Source organism: Onychostruthus taczanowskii, unplaced genomic scaffold (genome assembly GCF_017590055.1).
Source record: "Onychostruthus taczanowskii isolate IOZ18803 unplaced genomic scaffold, ASM1759005v1 scaffold5, whole genome shotgun sequence".
NCBI classification, from domain to species: domain Eukaryota; kingdom Metazoa; phylum Chordata; class Aves; order Passeriformes; family Passeridae; genus Onychostruthus; species Onychostruthus taczanowskii.
The window spans coordinates 15,786,932-15,810,594 of record NW_024502568.1 but is presented as its reverse complement, the minus strand read 5'-3'; the positions used below and the strand labels follow the sequence as shown (position 1 = coordinate 15,810,594).

The 23,663-nt window shown below is 41.5% G+C and overlaps 1 protein-coding gene across 1 annotated transcript in view; it reads left to right on the top strand.

Annotated features, from left to right (window-relative positions):
• The window catches only part of CPXM2 (carboxypeptidase X, M14 family member 2), a 66,001-nt gene extending 51,328 nt beyond the window's left edge, over nt 1–14,673 (top strand). The window contains exons 9-13 of the mRNA XM_041415886.1: nt 616–795; nt 1,897–2,194; nt 6,275–6,414; nt 7,336–7,435; nt 11,954–14,673. Coding sequence (XP_041271820.1) covers nt 616–795; nt 1,897–2,194; nt 6,275–6,414; nt 7,336–7,435; nt 11,954–12,204 — 969 coding nt within the window. The 3' untranslated portion in view covers nt 12,205–14,673. The remainder of the gene's footprint in view (nt 1–615; nt 796–1,896; nt 2,195–6,274; nt 6,415–7,335; nt 7,436–11,953) is intronic.
• The last annotated feature ends 8,990 nt before the right edge of the window (nt 14,674–23,663 follow it).

Genomic DNA, 23,663 nt, shown 5'->3' with positions numbered 1-23,663 from the left:
AGGAGGGTCACAAAGACTGCCAGAGCAAACCATCCTGAGGTGTGCAGAGCCATGGGAACACCATTATGGAAAATGGAAAATCCATGCAATCCGTTTCTCATGAGAAACCAAGCTCAGCACGTGAAAATTTGCATTCCTCCACAGCTGAAATTTTATAGTGTGCCTTTAAGGAGAGCATGATGTGTTGGGCATCATAATAATTCAGTCTGGATGAAGACAGACACCAGGAAAAATTGTAGGGGCTGGTCAAATGCACTGGAAAATCTTCCAGAGCAGTCTGCAGGAGACTGGAACAGGAAAGTCAAAATCATAGTCATGGGAGGGAATGTCTGCTGTCTCCATTGAGAGATATGTTTTGGCTAACCTCAAGTAAATTTTCATAGGTTTTCCTTCACTTCATTCAAGACTTCATGCAAATTTTTTTTAAAGCGCCAGTGGTTTAATTCAGTTAATTAAATAATTAATCTTTCATTTCTCTGTATAGAATTACCTCTGGCATATTCCCAAACATTCTGAAGGGGCTCACAGGTTTCTGTGAATCCAGGATTCTGGATTCTGAATGAAAATTAATTTTTAATTTTCTTTCTTTTTCTTTCTTTTTTTTTTTAATTTAAGGGTTCAGAACTTGGGGGCTGGTCTCTAGGACGATGGACTCAGGACGGCATTGACATCAACAATAACTTCCCTGATCTCAACTCTCTGCTCTGGGAGTCAGAAGATCAGAAGAAGAGTAAAAGAAAAGTTCCAAACCATCACATCCCGATCCCTGACTGGTACCTGTCCGAAAATGCCACTGTGAGTAAGGCCAGGAGAGGGGACACAAAGGCTGGGATGTGCTGAGAGAGCAAGATGTACATTTCTCAAGAAATTAATAACCTGGGAGTGAAGTTCCACACCTGATCTAAGTCAATAATTCCCTTTATGTCAGTGGAAATAAAAATGCACCACAAAAACATTCCCCCCTAGGATTTAGAGGCAGGTCTTGAGGAAGAAACTGTTTCCTAGAGGATTTTCTTTTCCATTAGCTATTGCAAGAACCTGGAGAACCCAAAACCCAAATTTTAGGCAGCAAGGTAGACAAGGAGAAGCACAGCATGAGCTCAGCCATGTGGAGATGGCTTCTCCCAAGTTTTGTGGCACAGATGAGCTCTTTGAAAACTCACTCACAGATTTGTCCTGGGATTTTCTTACTTGAAATATATTCTTACCTTGAATCATCAGGCGTATGCAAATGCAGTGCTGCGCCTTCTGTTAAAGTTGTTTATTGGATTGTAGTGCCAGAAATTTAACTTATTTTGGCCTGACCTTTGAATTATAATGACAGCTATTAATAGCAACTTCACTGTGGCAGTTTTTAGTACTTTAAAATCACGCAATCATGGATTAATTACAGTTTAAAGGGGCCTCTGGAGATCAATCCAAGGCAGGGTCACCTGGAACAGGTGACACAGGAACACATACAGTGAGTTTGGAATGTTTCCAGAGAGGGAGACTCCATGACCTCCCTGAGCAGCTGTTCCGGTGCTCTGCCAGCCTCATGGAAAAGTTTGAGTTGAAACTTCCTGTGTTTTAATTTATGTCCTTTATTTCTATATTTACAATCCCTTATTTTGTAAACAGAGAGGGGAAGCAATGTCACCACCTGATACCTCTGTCAGTTCCTGCTCTTGGCTCACTCCACATAGATGTTCCTATTCCATAAATTGCTGATGCGAAGGTTTTGTTAGTTCTTACAGGATGTGTGTGACCTCCCAGGGATGGCTGACAAGCACCATAATTTAAAGAAGGCCTTCTCCTTGCCCCTCATGCTCAGGAACTCCTGAGCCTGCTCTCCCTTTGAAGCAGCACAATCAGATTTCCACACTGACCCAGACCTGCTGTCACTTCTCCTCCCAGGTGGCGGTAGAGACGCGGGCAATCATCGCCTGGATGGAAAAAATCCCTTTTGTGCTGGGTGGCAACTTGCAGGGGGGAGAGCTGGTGGTGGCCTATCCCTACGACATGGTGAGGTCCATGTGGAAAACCCAGGATTACACGCCCACCCCGGACGACCACGTCTTCCGCTGGCTGGCCTATTCCTACGCCTCCACGCACCGCCTGATGACGGATGCCAGGAGGAGAGCCTGCCACACTGAGGACTTCCAGAAGGAGGATGGCACTGTGAACGGAGCCTCGTGGCACACCGTGGCTGGAAGTAAGTGGTAGAAGCTCCAATTAGTGTTACCTTGCTAATTAGGGGAAAGCCAGCGCTGCCTGGTGTACGTTGCAGCAGTGGTGGTAAAATGGTGGTGTGTTCTAAGAGAAATATTTCCAGATGTCATTGCTGTCATTAATACCCGGTGACTGATTCTTTTGCAGCCATGTTTTCCAAAAATGCACATGTAGAACATTAGCTTTAAGAACCCTGTGCACTCAAGATAGTTTGTCAGGAAGAAACCAACCCAGCCTAAACCCCCACACAAGGTGACAAGAAGAAAACTGCTGCCAAGCACCACAGCCAGTGTCAGAGCTGAAGCAAGGGCTTCAGGGAGAGATTCCAGTGGCTCTCAGATAAGGAAATCTAGATTGCAGCCTCCTGCTGACTGAACTCAGCCTCAGATCAGCCCTCACTCACATTCACTGGGAGCTGCAATGAAGTGCCATAAAAAGCTACTGTTTCCCTGCTACTCTCCTGTTTCTAGAACACCTGGATGTCCTTACACTTAAATTTTGCATGGGCTCCACAGTTATTCCTGCTGCCAGGATAAATCACAGCCTGGATCAATCTCCACACACCCAAGCCTGTCACCCTGTTAAGCAGCACAGAGGGGAAGCCGTGGCCTGTGGTGTGGCCAAAACCTCGATTTCCAGGAAAGCCCAATTAGAAGCCCATTTTTAACAGCATTAGGCACATTTGCCTTTGCTTAAAATCCTTGTGTTTTTCTAAGTGCATCAGTCAAGCAACATATTCCCTGAAATTAGGAAATGAGACAGGCATCTGCCACCAGTGGGCTGACAACAGGAACAGCACTAATGGCAAACAGATGCAGGTCAGTGTCTCTGAAACCCAGGTTTAGCTGAACCTGGCTTATGTTTGGAATTTGCAGGTACTTCCACTGCATAAACATTTTGGGATTTTGGACCTGGCTTTTATGGCTTTTATGTTGGCCCATGTGGAGTTAGTGCTGGCCAGCTTTTAAAGGCTACAGTCGAGAATTAGCTTTTCAAATATTTTTTCAGAAGGTTAAAAAGTGTTGGGTGAGTTTGGGGGGAAACCTTGAACTCTTAGGTCTGACAGTACATTCCTGTGCATTTCTGCAGATTCTAAAGCATTCTCTGAGAGCTAACTTGGCCACTTAACTATCTAATTTATGAATTTAATTTTCCTAAGTGCTACAAGAAACATCATTATGAATCAATCCAGAAAAGATGACACTGGCCTTGTCACTAATAGCTGTCACACTGAGTTCCATTAGTAAAGATGGACAATATAGATGCTGAATATTACCCTGATTTCTTAGGACCAATTACATTTTGGATTTGTTTCATCTGATTTGCTTTATTTCTTGATGATGTTTTACTTATGATTTATGTCCTGCTCTGTTACGTGATGGTAAGGCCTCCATCAAAGTGCTTGTAGAAGTTCTCCCTCCCATCCTTTTGTGTGAGTGGCATCTCCTCATTGTACCACACCTTGAAACTGCCCCCTCCTCATCCATCTGCTTCCTTGCAGTGGTCCTGCACAGAAACTTTTCACTGCTTATGCCATGGGAAAATTTAAATGGGATTTTTCTAATTTCATTTCAGTCCTCATGCCTTTAAAACCCAGCCATGATACTTCCTGCACATTATTTTGACTGCAGTGAATGTAAGTTCTTCAGCAATTTTACATGTAAAGTTTCTGCACTGGATGAGCTGCACAGAAGCAAAAAAGGGATTAATTTAATTTTATTTCCTGTGTTTTTGAGGCTGGATTTGCATGTTCAGGCACTAGAAAAGAGTCACTCTTGGCAACGCAAAGCCACTTTCTTAAATGCATGTATTAAAACTGAGCAATTAGTGTGTATGGCAAAACATTTCACAGCAGATTAATCAGAATGTTATACAGTATGTGAGGGGAAAATAATTGTAGCTGTTTCTCAAGTGGAGGGGAAGAACATTTATGCAGAGTAGCATATGCCATTGGCTGATGTTTAGGTTTCCCCCATCAACAAAAGTGAAAAGTTTAACATCTGTATTGTATAATCCTCCTGCTCTGCTTCCAGAAGGCACTGAGGGCTCATTAAATACTTGACTACTGCTCCGTGCTAATTGGACAGGAACAGGGATTTTGGTTTAACTCTTCTTGGTCAGAAGCACTCGGTGAATGCAACTCCTGCTAATCTTTGCTATTTAAAACATAACAATTAATGATCATTAACAAACAATTTTTTAAAATATTTTCTTATTCGAACTGCAGGTTGAACATGAAATGAAGCTCATAGAATTTCTTCCTCTAGTGTTTCTGTTCTGTATCTCTTTATCTGTGTGAGTGGAGAATTAGTAAGGAGGAAAAATAATGGTGAGAAACAGGAGAGAAACCTGGAGGATGGAAATGTTCGAGCTCTGTATGTAAAGACAGCCCTCCTTAGTGCTCCTGGCCTTTTCAAAGTTTACAGTGGTCTCTGTAATACAGAATTAAACTGCAGCTCCTCAGAGACTGGAGGCACTGAGGTTCCTCGGGCTTGATTAGGACATATTTCTGGTGGAAATCCCTATTGCAGAGGAACAGTGCAGATCGCAGTCTTCTGCAGCACTGTGACAGGGAGAAAAGAGACCCTTTCATTTCTTACAAACTACAGACACCATACTAACATAAAAGAATTATTACTGCCTTGATTTTTCTGGCTTTTCTATCTGTTAGATTACTCAGGGAGGAAAACAGAATGAGGAACTGTTTCACCAACTGCTCTGATAAATCACTTTTACATAACAACCCCTGTGAGCACATAGCTCTGTGTCCTGGCATTCAGGGTTCTATCAAATGGGAATTCTGTGAATTGGGTAAAAAACTGCACCTCCCTGCCACCCAACACAGACAATTCAATTTCCACTCAGGGCAGCCATAAAGGAGAACTGCTCTGTGGGTAATGTCCAGGATTAGGAATGTTTAGTGCTTTCTTAAAAAAGCACAAATTTTTCTTGTATAGAGAGACCTTTCTCCTGGTTCTACATCAATAGATTTCCAGAAGGGTTTGGGTTGGAAGGCTCCTTAAAGCCCATGGAGTTCCACCCCTGCGTGGAGCAACTTTTCACAATCCCAGATTGCTCCAAGCCCTGTTGTCTTGGTTTGAGAAAACAGGTATCTGCTAAGGAAGGCAGGAGCCTCCCCTGAAATTGAAAATGTAAACCCCCTCCCTCTGAATTATTATAATTTTGAAACTAAGGGGCTCTCAGGCAAAACGATGGGAGCAAGAATAATAGTTCTTTACTAGGGAAGAAAATAAAAATAAAATTTAAAATGCAGTAATACAGAACAACACTGGCAGAGTCAGAACATGCCCTGACCCCCTGTGTGTCAGGGTGGTGGCACAGTCCCATCCCATGGGGGCTCAGCCCTCCTGCAGTGCCAGCTGTGCTTCTGCTGGAGCAGGGATCCTGCACAAGGCTGGAGTTTTCCTCTGGAGCTCCAGGGCTGCTGGAGATGGGCCTGCTCTCCCTCTGGGAATGCAGGGCAGGAGAAAGCTGCTCCTCTGGGAATGCAGTGGGCAAAGGCTGCTGTGCTGTTCCAGGCTCAGATTGTATCCAGGTAGGAATGCTTGGCTCCTCCCCTGGGCAGAGCATCTCCCCATGGGATGATGGAATTTGATCAGCCATGCAGGGACGCTCACTGGCCATGGGCAGAAGATAATTGATAATTAATGGCCCATGAACAGAAGAGATCTCGTGGAGGGAGGATTGGCTGTGGGAGAGATAAAGAAAACTGCCCCAGGAACAGAAGAGAACCGCCCCAGCTCTGACAGATGGGAAATTGAACACGCACCCCCAGGCACATCTTGCAACCCAGGACACCTGTCCAACCTGGTCTTGAGCACTCTGCTGTTACAAAACATTTGGCATTTCTAAAAACTTTTTGCCCTTCCAAATCTGTGGGCTAAGCCAGCTGGATGAATACCCAACGTATGTTTACAGAAGTTACATTAATTTGTGTAAAAACTCAGATCTGATCAGTAGATTAAAAAATAGATTAAAAAAATAGATTAAAAATAGATTAAAAAGGCCATGAAGTTGTTCCCTTTTCCCCAAATATTGGCAGGCATCAATGACTTCAGCTACCTGCACACAAACTGCTTTGAGCTCTCCATCTATGTTGGCTGTGACAAATACCCCCACGAGAGCGAGCTGCCAGAGGAGTGGGAAAACAACCGCGAGTCCCTGATTGTTTTTATGGAACAGGTATTCACCTTCCTTTTTTTTTGTTTTGATTTAGATGTTTATTAGTTTTTATTCATATTACAGTTTTATAAATTCTTGAGTTTTACAGTATTTTATTACTCAACTTAAAAACAGAGTTGTATTTTTTTATAAGGTTTCTTAAGGATAAATTGTCTAATTAAGAAATGATACTTAAGTTTTTTTTAACTTAATTGTGTTTTGTAATGTGGACTTTTTTATTTAATTATATAATACTACTTAAATTTATGAAGAAGAAGGTGAGGAAGAAGGTAAAGAAGAAGGATTACTTTCTGTTTTAAAATTTTTATTTTATATATATAATTATATTCCAAAACTTTAAGTTTTCTGTTGTGTAATACTATACACTTTTCTTTGAACTACATGCTTATAATTTTAGTTTTATTATTTAATTTTGGATTTTTTTATGGTTTTAGGTTAAATGTAGTGGTGTTTTGGGGGTCAGTGCCTCATAGTACAGAGAGTCTAAAATTCTTAACAACTAGGGTTCCAATGCCTACTGTTCATCTTGCATGACTAATTATGTGGTTATCAGTATTTTTGATAGACACAGCACTTCAACCAGGCTGCTTTGACTTCAGGGAATAAAGTAGTGAAGCTTCTGAAAATGTGATGTGAGTGCTTAACTTGCCAGGAAGGGCTGCTGGAAAAAGACCCCAATATTGTGTCTGCTGCTTCATCTGTTCTTTTTATTTGTATCTTGAATTTGTTGCCTCAGGAATCCTAACAAAATTCACGAACTGATTCACAAGTTAATGCCTGAAAGGCTGCTACAGGCTTAATAATGATGTTCCACAATGTTGTGAGCCATAAAGCAGGAATGTAATTAAAGAATTCACTTATGGAATTAAAGATTCCTGTGCTGTGCAATATTTACTTGTTTTTTTTTTATTCTCTTCCCAGGTCCATCGTGGCATCAAAGGCATTGTGAAAGATGTGCATGGAAAGGGAATCCCAAATGCTGTTATTTCAGTGGAAGGCGTTAACCATGACATTCGCACAGGTGAAAGAAAAACCAAATAAAAATACAAAACATCAGTGCAAAAGAACAGATTTGTGGTTTAAAAACAAACCCACTGAACCATGCTCATAAGTACCACATCCACATGTGTTTTGAATGCTGATTTTATGGGGTTTTATCTCTTTACTGGTGTTCTGTGCTCTTCATTTGCTGCCACTTCCATGTGCTTTGCCACTGAGGTACAGAGTGAGGCAGATTTGGACACATAAACTGATTTCAGGCTATGGAATATCATAGAGCTTTGTGACTTCCAAATCTTTAATGTTTGCCACAAGAGGTGATCTGAGCCAATAATGAATCTTGGAGTATCTAACTTAGTTTATGATTAATTTCAGTGCTACTGTGTCTCCATTGTGAAAAAATGAAAAGAAAGCATTGAATGACAGATACTTAATTAGGCAATAATGATTCTGCCTTAAATATTTCAAAATGGGACCACTGGGAAATGACAGTGGGAATTAAAGTAATCAGCTGTTTTTTCCTGTCTTGGAAGCCTTGGCAGTGCTGAAAGTCTGTCATAAAGTGTGGGTTGTATTACTCTGTTAACAAAATTAATGTACTGCTCTGAGTTAATGCAATATGTGATTAATCTACAGCTTTCTGTACTCTGGATTGTCATGTGGAAAAAAAAAAATAATAAAGTGCGATAAATGTGCAAGATCCCAAAATCCACCTTGTAGCAGTCAGGGAATCTTGCTGCTATTTACATGTTGACTTATTGCTGAGCCTTTATGGCTCAAGGCCATCTGCACTTGTTAATAAAAATAAAAGTACTTATTTCATTCCCGTTAATTTTTCTTTTTAATGAGACGTTTAAGCTCACACTCTGGAATCACTGTGGAGATGAGAACATAAAAGTTCTATCATGTTTCATATTATCCAGATAACAATACACGTCTCATTAGTCCCTGAAACTAGAGGATTTATGCTGGAGCCAAAAAGCTAAAATGACATGTATAACTCCAGAGAAAGAAGGCAAATTGTCAGCAGTCTTCTGTCATTTATACCTTTTAAAATGAAAAATGTGCCCATTTAAACCTCTGAGTTGCCTTGATGTAAAAATAGGCCAAGCAGGAGAAGAATTATGGCCAGAATCTCTATTCACAAAAGTTTTGTTTCAAGTGAGCAGAGCTCTGCTGTTCCACTGCTGCATTAACGTGGTCAGCTGCCCCGCAGAGCCAGACAGAAGTTGCCTGTAAAAGCCCTGTAATAACATTTAAAGGTTTGAGAAAATTCCTTTGCTTCTTCCTGTGGACTGAAATAAAAGCAGATTGGTTTGGCTTTCTGCTGGATACAATATCCCTGATGGAAGGAGAGGGATGCTGACATTCAGCTAACACCAATAATGGGCTAATTGAAGGCATTGATTCCAAGAGCAAGAGCTTTGTGGGGAATTATTCCATTTTCCCTCAATGCAGATGTAACTATTGATTAAGTCTGAGTGATTCCATGTTGTTACAGTCAGATTTGGGCTGGACTCTGTGAGAAAGCCTCTGCAAAAAGAGTTCAGTTGGGTGAACAAATGCACCTTTCCTCATCCATGGTGCCAAGGCAGTTTTGGGGGTTGCTTCCTGTAATTTGTGAAATGACAAAATGAATATTGGTGGAGAAGTGTGCAGTTTCTTCCTGGTGAAACACTTCTGTGTCACAACCAGACTTCAAAGATAGGTGCTTCTGTGTGGTTTCTGAACTAAGGTGTAATTAATTTAGTTTCACACAGTGTCCAGTGAAATTTTTATTAATATCTTGGTAAGTTTGCAGTGTTTTCAGTTTACTTTATGTACTAAAACCCAAGAACTTTGAAGTAACATTTAGTAATATTAAATATATCTCTATATTAAATATTTATTTAATTAGTCCAAGCTAAGCATAATTCTGGTATTACAACTCTCCAGCCTCACTCCTGGCTGCCTGGTCCATACAGAAAATTTGAGTTTAAGCTGTTACATGCTTTGGGTTTGCAGCACTATGGCCAGGTTTCCTGGAGAGTCTTTTGTTGATAAAAAAAAAGCATTAGAAAGATTTTTATAATGTATTTAAGTCAGTGCAGTTTGGCACATTTAAATGTAAAAATTGCTTTTGCACTTTTACAATTGCTTAATTATAACTAAGGTCTGTCCTATCAGGCTCAAAGGACATTTCTCTTAATTGCAGAATTTATGGAGTAGTCTGACATATTAAATTCATAGCAATGCTATCTTTGTCCTGTAATGCACTGTTATTTTATCTAAGCAGACATGGCAATCCTTTTCCAGCCCCAGTAGGTGGGTATGGATGCAGTCTGCCTCCAGCCTGCTCCCACTGGAACCTATTATTTCAGCAAACGTATTATTTACTAAATTTATCTGTGTTTTTAATTGTGTTTCTCTTTGCCATCTGTTCTGAAATATTTTTTTTTTACTGGATTTAATCTGATTTTCAAAAAAACCCCAACCTTTTAGCCTGGTATTAAATTCTGGGCACTGACAGCTGACAGAAATACTCCTGTCTGCTTGCTTCTAAATGGAAAGCAGGAAAAGTGCATCCTGCTGAAGGCTTAATGCCCAGCTTTGCAATGAATTCCCAGTGGGGTGTGAATGTGTAGGTTTATTCCTGGCCCTGTGTGGGGTTGTGATGAAGTGACTGCTAAATGTGTCAGGAAAATGTGGGTCGGGTTTGCAGTCCTGGGGCTAAAGCCAGGCTGGGAGCAGGGATGTGATCACACACGGGGGGATCCAGAGCCTTCTGCCTGCCCTGGGGTATTACCAGAGCATTTACAGCTAAAGATGAGCCCTTGGGGATAAATATGAGGAATTTGGGCAGATTTGTGGTTTGGCCTTTTGTTCACCTTCCAACAGACCCAGTGGTGAGGGAGAACTGAATAAAGAGCCTGTCTTAGAGCCTTTCCTAAAACGCCCGAGTCATGAGGAACAGAAAATGTATTCATATTATCACCCCAAATGTGGTCAAGTTGACTTAAAAACCCCCTGATCATATTGGGATGTAAGAATGGACCTGATCAGGGACAATTGTGGCACACTCAGAGGCTGCACTATCAGGGTATAGTCCATATTGCCATTTGTTAACACTTGCTGTTTGCAAACAGATTTTTTATTTTACCAAACCCTAAATTAAAACACTGTTTCTTTAAACAGAGGCTGACCAGCCTGATCCTTCCCCAAATAAAATATTTTTATGCAAATCATCTTCAGTTTTTGTTCCACTCTGCACTGCCAGTGAGCCCAGGCTGGTGTTAGTAAGGCTGTCAGGTCTCATCAGTGCTAAAAAACCCCAACCCCTCCTCATGCAGGAGATGTTCCATTTCTATTTTTACATGGAATTGCATATTTGAATATGTATTTTCATTCACAGGGAGTTTCTCCAGGACAGAGTGCAAAATTAATTTTAGGTAATAGTTTTTCCCCTTTTTCAATTCACAGCTAAGAATACTCAGTGGTTAAAATCATATTTAAAAGAAGCCTAATACAATCCTGATGCACATATGGGTACATAAAATGGGTATATCTGAGATCATTCGTGGGGAAAAAGAAGAAACCAAAAACTCCTGATTCAACGAAGTGTTAAAATACATTTTTATGAGTAGTTTAGTTGATTGCAGGAGCTTGGTTTGTGCATTTATATTTAACCAGGTGGTTAAATGTCCCGGTGAATTCACTTTGTAGGAAAGTCAGTGTAATAAACCCCAATGTAAGGCTTAATAGAAGGGAATATTTACTTAAACCTGAAAGTGAGTTGGTATTATGTATTCACACACTTTTCCTAACAAACAGTACCAAAATCTGTGTCCTGGCAGTCTGATCATGGTTGTGTGATGTGGATATTTCACTGGGTCCCCTCTGGATCCCTCAGTTAGGATTAGTTTGGGAAAGGTCTTTTCTACCCCATGGGAATCACCAGATTTTTCCTCAGGCCTTTCCAATTGCCAAAAACCTACAGCTGGTTTGGAGCCTTTTTGCATCATTTGGAAAATATGGTTGAGGTGTGTTTTTCTCTAGGGTTGGCAGGATGAGGAGAGGTATTTGTGGTGGGGGCAGCCCTTTGGACACCCTCCTAGTGTGAGGATGGAGGGTTCTACCTGTGGTGTCATCTTACCCATGGCCAAGGACTTCTCCTGGGAATGCTGCAGGGCTGGGAGTTGGACTCGATGGTCCTTATGGGTCTCTTCCAAATCAGCTTATCCCATGTGATTCTGTGTCCTCATCTAATGGACTCAGGTTGCCCCAGGAAAGGTTTGGATGCAAATTTCTTCATGGGAAGGGTTTTAAAGAACTGGAGCAGGCTGCCCAGGGATCGGTGGAGTCCCCGTCTTTGGAAGTGTTCTAAAAAACCGTAGTCATGGCACATGAGGACATGGTTGGGTGGTCAACATGGTGGTGATGGTTGATTATTGGACTTGAGGGTATTAGAGATGTTTTCCAACCTCAGCAATTCTTTATAAACACCACTATCCTCGAGGAGAAAGAACCAAAATCCTGAAAACCATATTTTTTCCCCCACCAGGAGCTGACGGGGATTACTGGCGTCTCCTCAACCCGGGCGAGTACGTGGTGGGCGTCAAGGCCGAGGGCTACACCGCCGCCACCAAGACCTGCGAGGTGGGCTACGACATGGGGGCCACCCAGTGCGACTTCACCATCTCCAAGACCAACCTGGCGAGGATCAAGGAGATCATGAGGAAGTTTGGGAAGCAGCCCCTCAGCCTGTCGGCGCGCCGGCTGCGGCAGCGGGCGCGGCGGTGGCAGCGGCTGTAGAGCTCGGCGCCAGCTCTGCTTCTCTCAGCCTGGCTGTAGTCGTAGTGAGAGTTACATAGCCCGTCTCTTCATGCCTTTTTCTCTGCACGAGGCCTTTCTGTTTGTGGAGCTGGATGGATGCTCGGGGGATTCTCATTTTTGGTGGGAAAAGAATCAGAAATGGAGTTCAAGTCGAACCGAAAGGAGACCCCGGTTGAGGGGAGAGACAGGGAGAATGGAGGAAGGTGTTTTGAGTTGAGCTGGAATGAAATGTTTTGTTTGTTGGGTTGTCTAATCCTTTGTCAAGCTGTTTTCTTTAAAAATTGAAGAGAAAGGATAAAAAACAACAACAACAAAGAGAGAATTATAAAGGAAAAGTGTTCTGAATGAAAAATTGAAAAATGTATCTAAAGTATGAAATTTGCAACTCAAAAAAGTTTTGACACTCTTCATGTTTTATTCTCATATGGGAGGAAAAGCTGAGAGGCGACAGCTTCTGTTTAATGTGATTAAAACTTGTGTCAGGATTTCTCTCTTTCTCTGAAAGTTCCCCTTTTGATAAGCACTATATTTCAGGAAAAAAGCCTGCAGTGAATAACCCACCTTTGCTTTCTTGCTTGGGTTGTTTAGATTTAAGGATGCTTTGTGCTGCCAGAGTTTAATGCCAGGAGTGTTTTCTCCTCTGGCTTTTTAAGGCTGCAATTTTATTCCATGAACTAAACCTGACAAAAGGTTTTGGGATCAGGACCGCTGGGGTGTGGCATTTCTTCCCTGATGTGGGAGAAGGACCTGAACAAAGGTTTTCCTGAGGATACAGCCACTTGTGTCATGTGTGAGAGGAGAGGCTTAGTCACTGAGAGCTGCTTAATTCACAAACCCTCTGATACCATCTTTTTTCTTAATTTTTGGCCTGACTTGAAGTGCTTTTTGTGCTCCTGCACATCTCATGCCACTGTCTTCTGTGACATGCAAGGGGTTCTGGGCTCCTCTGCAGGCCTCTTCCTCTTGCTGCTGCTTTTTTGCCCCCATGCCTCTTTGGGAGAAGGAGTTGTGCTTCATTGTTGGCTTTTGAGTAGTAAAATTGTACAGCAGGACAGGATTGAGGTTCAGGAAAGATGCAGAGCAAATCTAGGAAAGAATCAACACAGGGCAAAGTGCCAGCTGATGAAAATACAGCTTTGCTCCATTAGCTTCAATGTTATGACCTAAATTATACCTAAAAAAACAGAGTCAGCTGCATGATTTTAGCCAGTCTGTGGCTAAATAAACATCTCTGCAGACTGCAGCATACTCTTCCAAATACAATTCTGTTTTAAACATTTTGATTGCTATGTACAGTTTTTGCCAGTTTGATAGGATTCTTTGAAGCTGAGGAAAAAATAAATGATGAGGAGAAAAGTTACTGTAAAAATACCACGTGCCATCTGTATTAATTATTTTTTTATTGTCAAGGAATGAAGGAAACACATAAAAGGTAAAAGACTGAAAAATGAAAAACATAATCTAGAGCCCTCGCATAGTAAATAATCACATTCCTAAATTTCTTAGGCAATTTCAGCCTTTCCTTGTTCTGCAGATACCATTAAATAACAGGAAAGGCTCCAATAAAACAGAAGAGTGCGCTTTTAATTCTCTGTGACTGAAATTATGGAACGCCTCCAAGTCACTATAAATTCAATTAAGTAACAGAAGTAAACAACTCGTCCAATCATTCCATCATGTGGAATTATATTTTACTAATTTCACCCTCTTTGCACCCTTACAGCATCCTCTATGCCATGTATTTCTGTGTAGCAAATATAACTGCAGTTTGTCAAGAAGGAATATTTTTTTTCCTGAGAAGGGATTAATGATGTCTTTGTGCAGGTAACAAAGTGGGATAATTTTGGAATATGGAGTAATGACAGCAGACAATTTGTTTGCAGTTAAATTTGTTGTGTTCAGTGGCATACGTAGATTTTGTTACCATCATAGTAGATCAAGAGCACACAAGATTTTTTTGGGTTATAAATGGAGATCTTTGGGTGGATTCTCTCTGGAGTCCTACAAAGGCAACTTTGTGGGTGGTTGGAATGCACTGGCAGAAGTGGAACAAAATAGCCAAATTTAAATGGGATTGAAGGTGGAAAACACTGCTTTAGTCCTGGCAGTTGAGGTCCTTCTACCTTGAGATAATGGTGTGAGAATTTAACTTTACAAACCTTGAGGTTCCTGTGCGTTGTTCTCAGAACCGAGGTTCTTCCTATGAGAAATTATTTTTCATTTGATCAGAAGGAATGGATTTGATGGGGAATTCTTGGACATCTGTTGGCTAAGACTGGATGGACTCTGCTGAAGGGCTCAGGTGCTGGGGACAGTGGCTTTGGTGCTCTTTCCTGGCTGTCACTAGTGCTTACACGAGTTTGGGCACAGCAGAACTGGGACTAATGCAGGTGACCTTACTCCATTTTAGTCCAGGCATTCCTAAATAAATGGCCTAATAGCTGTCAAGTGGACTTGTCTGTGCAATTATTTTCTGATTGTCCAGCACTGGAAAACACTCAGGCTCCAAGGAGTTTTACCAGGAATATCAGATGTGTGAATATCTTGTGCTGTTTATGCCTGCCCTGTATGTAATGATGGCAAACTGATGTGTGCTCTATTTACTGCTGTAGTTATGCACTTGGGAGTTAAAATGTTCATTTCCTTTGAAATACACAGCACCATTATTTTACCTTCAGACTCATCCAAGCCACAAACCAGTAAATCTGGATACCAATGTTTTCTATTTAGCTGCCTTTTCCACCTCTTTAGAACAGGTAATTTTTTTTCTAAAGTCTGTGCTTTAAATCTCTTTTCCTTTTAGTGTTGTAGGAAGACAGACAGCCCTGCAGAGATGCCAAGAAATAAAACTTCAGGGTGGATTCAGCCCTTTTGTAATTACAGATCCATTTGAACACCTTATAGCAGTTCTCTTATGTGAGAACTTTGCTAAATCTTGATCATCCCTGATATAAAAGAGAAAAATACAATCCCTTCCAAGTAATAAGAAATTCAGCTGCACAGCCTCACCCACACAGGAAAGGTTAAACAAATGAAAGGTTAAAACAGGAGATACTCCATTCTGCTTGATAATGCCAACCATCAGTCATCTGCTTCCATGCAGAGCCCTGACAATCATAAAACACAGTGGGAGCTGCCTGGCTTCTCCTTAACTATCCCTGTCAGGTTATCCAGCTGCTCATTTTTATTGGTTTCATTATCATCTGGGTTTTTCTCATCCAGCCTGATAACCACAAGTGCAGTAACGTCTCAAAAACAGCTCTCAGTACCTGCAAATCCCAGACTGGTTTGGGTTGGGAGGATCTTAAACTCCATCTCATTCCACCCCTGCCATGGCAGGGACACCTTCCGCAATCCCAGGATGCTCCAAGTCCTGTCCAACCTGGCTTTGGACACTTCCAGGAATGGGTGAGTCAGGCTGGGAATCTACAGAAACAATATCTGCTTACACATGTTGGTAGACATGTGGTGCCATTTGGTAATCTCTAATCCAAGTTTAATTTACTGGCAGCAGAAGGGTTTTAGGAATGCCTGAGTATGGCTTTTCCCAGGAGGTTGAACCTTGTTTGGGTAAAACACTGATGAAAATGAATGTGAATGAAATAATTGTCTATGTAGGAAGTACATTTTTTTCATTGGATATTTTAAGCTGTCACATATTTTCAGCTTCTGTCACCATCCACTTTCCCTTCTCTTAGCCATGTATAGTTGTGTTTTTTTTCCTCTAACTTCAGCTCATTATTCTCACAGAATTTGGGGCATGTCCCCAAAGTGGATTTCAGCAGTGAGTGACAGACCCAGCCAGATTTCCTTGTCTCTTTTGTCACACTGTGGCAGGTGCTTGACCTTTATGAGAAACACCAAAACAGAGATGAATTTGAAACGGAACACAAGTGGATTCACACCAATTCTTCCACTAGTTAACCTTTAAAAACTGGCATGCCATGCCTTTGCCGTGGGTCTGAAAAAGCCAAGTTTGGAGCTTTTTTTACCTTTTATTTTGTCACCAGGCTCTGAGTGAATTCAGGCAGCAACCCTAAGCCTGAGGGGGAAGTGTAAAAGCACAGATAAATTGAATTGTGGTGGCATCACCTCCTGCTGCAGGACAGCCAGCTCTGTGCACACCTTCCAGCCAGAGCCCAGGGAAGCTCTGCTGCTTCCCACTCCCTGGGCACACAACTTTTCAAAGCCCTTTCCTCTCCTACTGCAGCAGCTGCACACCTGGAGAAAGAATCAGTGATTTTTTACCCTCGATTTCATGGGTACTTTTGTGACCACTTTTGGCTGTGCTGCTTTGTGTTATCATAGAGACAAACAGGATTTTTGGCTCTTTCCAGCCCTTAGTAAACAGCTGTGAATCCTCTTGGCTTCAGGTGATTAACTTCTAGAAGTTTTAGTGTTTTCTTCCAATATCTCCTTAATAGTCCAAGTTTAAATAATATCTGTACACTTAATTTGAAATGTTTACTGGTCTTTAATTGCTTTTTGAAGGTCATTAAACTTCAGATGACATTTTTGTATTTCACTGTAATGTTGTAAGATTTTTTAGCAGAAAAAATTTGCATTCAATGAAGCTATAACAGCGAATGCAATCTTGTCAGTAAATAACCATTCTCTGCAATCTTCCATTGGTAAAAATCAATATTTTGCAGCATCCATGGTCACTTTATAGCTAGGTGAGGTTTACAAATCCACCAAGTCCACACTGAGATTTGCAGGACAATTTGTTGATCATTTTTGTGGCTTCTCTGTCCTCTTAACCTGACAAGAGACGCAATTTGATTTTGATGGAGATTACAGCTTCCATTAACATTTTAAACATTGCTCACATGCTTGAGTTTAATTATCATCTCATGAGTTTAATGAGAGAAACTCATAATGAGTTTTTCTCATTAGGCACATAAAGGATATTTTTATACATTTCACAAATTTCAGACTCAACTATTTTTGGTGGAGCCTTTCAACTTAACAGGTATTTGAGTGCTTTCATCAGTAAAAAATGACAATAATTGGATTTTTGACAGCTTGTAAAAAAACTGCAGGCAGCGAACACAAAGGTACTTTACAGGTACATATTTTTAATATTTAATCTGCCTTTTCAGGAGTTTGAGTGCCTTTGTTCACCTGCTGGGTGTCACACTCAGAGGTGTTAAATCCACCTTCCCCTCATGGCGTTTGGTGATTTCCACAGGCTGGATTAACCAATGTCCCACAGTTTTCTGCTCTTTGCTAAACTGTTCTTCAGAGCAGACCCCTTTCAAGCACTTGCCTCTCCCAGGGGAAGGTCCCTGGAGCATGGCTGGGCTTCCAGCAGAGAACACTTGGATTTTCACATCACAGCAGCACTTTTGAAAGTGATTTTTTTCCACCAAAACACTGCAAAAGAGCACTGCACTGTGTATTCTGAAATACTGGTGGTGTTTAGGGAAAACAGGAACAATTCCCACCTATTATTACACTAATCTCAACCACCTGATATTTTAATTATTCTAGTCATTAGCTCTCTCCCTTAATTTGCAGCAGCTGCTTTCTAAAATTCAATACATCACTTATGTCAACAGCCCAATCATTCTTATTAGCTCTGCTGTCCCAAAAGCAACAATAAAGAGCATTCAGAGTAAACTGCCATTTAAAGATTAAACATTCATCCAGCCTCATTGTCAGCAAGTAAAAATATGAGAAATGGAATTACTTTTTGTGGTTTAGACGTGACAGAAATTCAATACCTGGGTTAATAAGGAGCAATGGCAGCATAATCTCACTTAACCAAACCAGGGGGGGTTTAAATCTGAGATCTGTTTCTTGCCACAAGGATCTGGATCTGGTTCCATGACCTCAGTGTAAAAAGAGGCAACATCACATTGCTATTTATTACAGTTTTGTGAGCCCTGCAACTCTCAGGTGAATGGAATCATTCATTTGGGTTTGGCTCAGCTCAGGGATCATCACCTGCCTCCAAGGTTGTCCTCACAAGTAGAACAGGTGAATTTACAGAATACTTGGGAGAGGAATGGGAAGTGAAAGGGAAAAAGTCTGTTTCTATGATCCACCCTGTATCTGCCTTATTTTTCTATATTTGGCTAATGAAGGGCAGCTGGAGCCACTGTAATGAACATAATGATTTCTGGGAACATCCAAACCCCAATGATTGCACTGAAGGACCAAGACAATCAATCAACAGCTCCACCAGAGAGACATAAGCTGTTTAATCTCCTTATTCAGTTTAATTGTAAAGGGCTTTGCTACTGCTGGCTGCTGTATGGTTCTTTTAAAATACTAAAACAAATTCCTTGAGTGTTAGAACTTCGAGAGTAGTTCTTCAGAGGTATTTACCTGCTTTTACTTACACACTTGCTATGGACTTTTGCCCTAAAAAGGTCACCAAGGACCAGTTTGATGACTCTGAGTCACTGTAAATTTGGGTACTGAAGGTCCTGTCCTCCCTCACTCAATGCACCCTCAGCACTGTGTGCAGAACATACCTGATCTGGAGAAAATCCAGCATTTAAAAAATCTGTTTCTCACTAATGAAAGTGTCCATAGAAATTAACTGCTGATTTCCATCTCAGCTGCAGAAGTAATGTGTCATTCTTAAAGCAGTATGAGTCTCCAGAGGGTACTTTTCAGATTATCACAGTCTTTAAATGTATTATTAAGACCTTGGCTGCTGCATGATTGATTTAATATAAATATAAACCAATAGAGCTTCCCTAGAACTCTTCCCTGTCTTCTGCAGGCAACTTGGTAGATTTTTGGGAAATGAGACCAGAAGAAGTGTGAGATTGGGATGGGAGAAACAGACCCTCTATTACAGAGGGAAAACTGAAAGGTGGAAAAGAAGATTCCAGCTGAAATCTTCTAGTCCCCCTACTTTTTCTGAATGAATTTCATTTTTCCTGAATTTTCAAATAGTCCATGTTCCTGAAGCAGCCACTGAGGGGAACAACAAAGGACATCCTAAGTGGTGGCATTTCAAGATTGCCAGTCCAAGCCAGAGAGTTCAGAAGCAGATGGTGGCAAATTATATTTCAGCAAATGCTGATAATGAGTTTATCATCAAACAGAAAATTACTCTGAAATTTGGGATCTGGCAGAAAGCTGAGTGGGTTTTGTTTTTTTTTTTTTTACACCAAAGGACTTCAAAACTGATAAAAGCCCAGGGTGGGAAATGGGATGGTCAGAGCAGCATTCCTTCAATGAGTTTGTGATTTGACAATCAACTGTTGATTGAAATGTTGAGGATGTTGAAATCACCCATTTCCAATTTAAAATAACATAAATGCCTGTTATTAGAAAGAAAAATATAAACTCTGAAGAGTTTATATTCAGAGTGTTAAAAATGAAGTAGAAATGAATCTCTGTGACCCACAACAGCAGTGGGGTGTGTGTTTGTGTGGGCACACAAGAAATGAGAGGGCAGGCAGCCCTCGGGGGGCATCAGCACTGCAGAGCTGCCAATTGTTCCACATTAGAAACCCCAAATTGTACAAATGCAGCCTTAATATAGTAACAGTCAGAGCAGTGTAGGAGTCCCCAGTGTTTATCTGCTTCCCTGATTGCATCTCCTCGAATTTCAGTGAGCCTAAGAGCTCAGGATATAAAATAGTGGTTATAACATCCCTCCCACCATCCAAAAAAAGAAACGAGGGGAAAAGAAGACAAACAAAACAGAATCCCCACTCTGCTGATGAAACTCCAGAATCTCCTGTGACTTCTGTATCTGAAAATGTTACCTTGAAATATTTGGGAATTTGGCCACAGCTCATGCCAGGTTGTAAAGAGACTTGAGAGAGGAAACAGATTCTCATCTGCTGAAACCATACAAAGCCTGATGTCAAGATAAAACTGCCCAGCCCCTTTGGCACTGCATTTGATAGGCTTCCTTATCAGCATCCCAAAGCTTGCCAAGAGTCACTGTTTATCTGATTCCCCCTGGGAAAATAGGAGGATTTTCTAATCAAAGTTCATGACCCATCCACACCTGGATGTTCATAAAAGGTCCAGGACATTGTGGGTGCTGCTGGAAACAAACCACTAACAGAAATGTAATTTGAGGTATATTCTTACATTTATAGAGCCTTTCATGTAATAGAATTGTTCAGGCTGGAGAAGCCCTCTGAGGTCTGTGAGTCCAGCCATTCCTCCTGCCAAGGCTGTCCCCATGTCCCCAAGTACCACATCTACAGAGCAGAGCTCACCATCCCCTCATGTGAACCCAGACCCACACACTAAAGCAGAAGAGAATCTGAAAAATAGAAATGCTAGAACCTGAGGCATCAGTAGTATCAATGTCACCTAATCAACTCCATCTACTCTGCCCATTTTTACCATAACAAGAACATGCCTCAGTTCCTGGAAGAAATCTGTGAACACTGGCCAAAAAATAGAGGAGAAAACAATCCAAAGTAACTACAAGTTCTTCTGAGATGATCTCACTGCCCATGTATATTCATTGTTTGCTGCTAGGCAGAAACAGTCTTTCAGTCTTCTTGATGTGGAAGAAGTGGAGATTATAATTACAAAATACTAATACCTTCTATAAAATTAATTGATCAATTTTTAACAGATAATAGATTTTATTGCCTTTGTAGTATTCCTTCAGAGGAATATGCTTGTAAAGGCCATACATATTTATAGGTGCTACAAATATAGAAGTATATAAATAGGAAAAAGTGCATAGATATATATTCCTTTCCTCTTCTTTCTTTTGCATTGCAAAGAAGGGACAAATTATGAGAAAAAATATCTGTAACAAACCCACCCAGGCTGCAATTGCTGTGTTAAGGCTACCAAGGTCAGGGGAGAAGATGAAGTTTTATGTGATTACCAGTGACAAATATCAACACTAATGTGAGTTTATTGACAAGCACAATGGTAGAGATGGCCAGGAGAGCGAGGCACAGGCCCTGCAGTGCACAGAAACTGAGAAAGTGATTTCTCATCTAATAAAGGATGCTGGTATGTCCCTCCTGGGTTGGATTTATGTCCTTGAATTATCTAGCAGCACTTCTTTACATGGAACATCTACCTGCTGCTAACACACCATTATTTAAGGAATGGTGTGAGTTCATCATCATTTACATTTTTCTTTAGATTCAGATACCATCTGCTGCTCTGTTTTCTTTTGCCTAATGTCACAGTCATAAGCATGTAATTACCATACTCCTACTCATTTTTTTTTCATGTTCTTATTCATTTCAAACTTAATTTCAGTCAGTTTTTGTCCTTAGTTTTCTTAAACCCTGCAATTATTAGAAGACAGTTAATGGGATCAACAGCAACGTTTCATGCTGCAAGGATAAATTTTGAAATGGATTAAATGAGGACAGATGACAAAGCACTGAAAGCAATCTTTAGATCAGAAAAAAATGGAAGGAAAAGTACCCTTCCATAAACTAACAAATGATGATTTTTTAAAAACTCTATATCTCAGGGGTTTTTCTCATAGTGATAAAACAAGAATTTGCAATCCTGAGACAGTGTAGGTCTTTGTAAATATTAATGGAGGAAAGTGCAACCCTGGCTCTACTCTTCTACCCAAGTTCAGAAAAAAGCTCAGCATGATCAGTCCTGACCCTCAGAGTCCTGCCAGGTTTGCTGTTTGTCTCTGGGTTGTTCTGTAGCCTAAAGGGGATTATAGGAGGGACACTGCATACAGGCAGCTGGTGACAGGACAAGGGACAATACCACCCTCTCAGGGAACAATTCCTAATTCCCAATATCCCATCCAGCCCTGCCCTCTGGCAGTGGGAGCCATTCCCTGTGTCCTGTCCCTCCATCCCTTGTCCCCAGCCCCTCTCCAGCTCTCCTGGAGCCCCTTCAGGCCCTGGCAGGGCTCTGAGCTCTCCCTGGAGCCTTTTCCTCTCCAGGTGAGCACCCCCAGCTCTCCCATATCAAAGGTGCTCCATCCCTCTGCTCAAAATGGATATTTCTGTGATGTTTGCACAGCATATTCCAGCACACCCACTGGAAAACAGTCTGTGCAACCCCACAAAGAGATGTAATGTCAGTTTAGGTCAGCTGCTTGTCACCAGATGTCCCAGAGGTCACTGAATGGCTCCCAGCCTTTTCCCTTCAGAGGTCTCTTGGGTCCCTGGTGCTGTGCTGAGATTTGCTGAGCTGCTCCAGTGCCAGGGACCAGAGAGGCTCAGGGACATACCTGAGCTCTTTATTTCATGGTGGGACTCCTGCAGCTCTGGCTGGGCTCCTCTTCTGCACGGCACGTGCTACTAAGTACAAAAGATTCAAACAAATATTGGCATTGTTGGAGGTGCTGGAATGTGCCCATTGTCTTGCTGGCATTGCAGCTGCTTTCCTGCCAGAGCCAGGCCAGAGAAGTTGGCATGAGGCTTTTAACTTGGTTCTAGCATGATGCTGGTAAAAGAAAAATGTTATGTAATGATGTGGATGGTAAGTCCTTTGAAACTACACTTCCTTGCATTTTTCCAGGGTAATTATTCTTTCTCTGTTCTAAATCTCCAGGCAAAACTTTCCAGGAATTAATATTCCTTTGCATTTGCCTTTGTACTGTGAAAGACAATATTTAGGTCCTTCCTAAGGGATGGGGAAAAAAAGCTGTAATGGAGACCAGAGCAAAATAAAACCTCCCACAGATTCAGAGAGGGAACAGCATCCCAGAATCTCTCACATGGTGTTAGCAGCTTTCCTGTGCCTGTTTGTTGGAGCCTGGAGCCCAGGATGGAGCTGTGATCCTGGGAAATGCCTTTCCCCCCAAGTGAGAACACCACTGTTGTACTGAGGTTGCAGAGCCAGCTTCTCCTTTCAAAGATAACAGTGAAATCTTTGCATTAGGAGCCTGATTTGTGCCTTGCTCTCAGGACGAATTAAAAGTGGCTGCGGGCTGAATGTGAATAAATTATTTACCTCAGCCAGCCCCACCAGCCTTTGTGAGAGCAGGGTGTTCATCTGTGGAGATTCCTATTGATGTGTGCCTGGCAGGGAGGTGGGGCATGCACAGAGAAATGTGGGGAAAATAGTTATTTAAAATAATGGGGGGAAGTGGGAATAAAAGGCGCAGCACAAAGTAATCGTGTTGGTTAAATCAGAAATTATTTGATGTCTGAGAATTTTCAGCTCTTCTGGGATCTCTTCTGCTTTTCTACAGTGGAGATTTAACACCTGGATGGGAAGCAAAAGAGCCCTTAAGGGGCCTAATCTGTGCACTGGAGTGGAATTTAATCTTCAGCTCAAATCTGTCTGGAGATCTCAGGGAGAAGACTGGAAATGTTGCTGATTCCAGGAGTGGAAGGTGTCTGCCCGTGGCAGGGGGTGTGGAATGAGATGACCTTTAAGGCCCACCCCAAACCAAACCATTCTGTGAGTCTATGTTGTTAATAATATTAATTATTAATTATTAAATTATTAATGATGAATCCCTGTAAATCAGTAAAACCCATTTGGGGACCAAGAATTTGGGC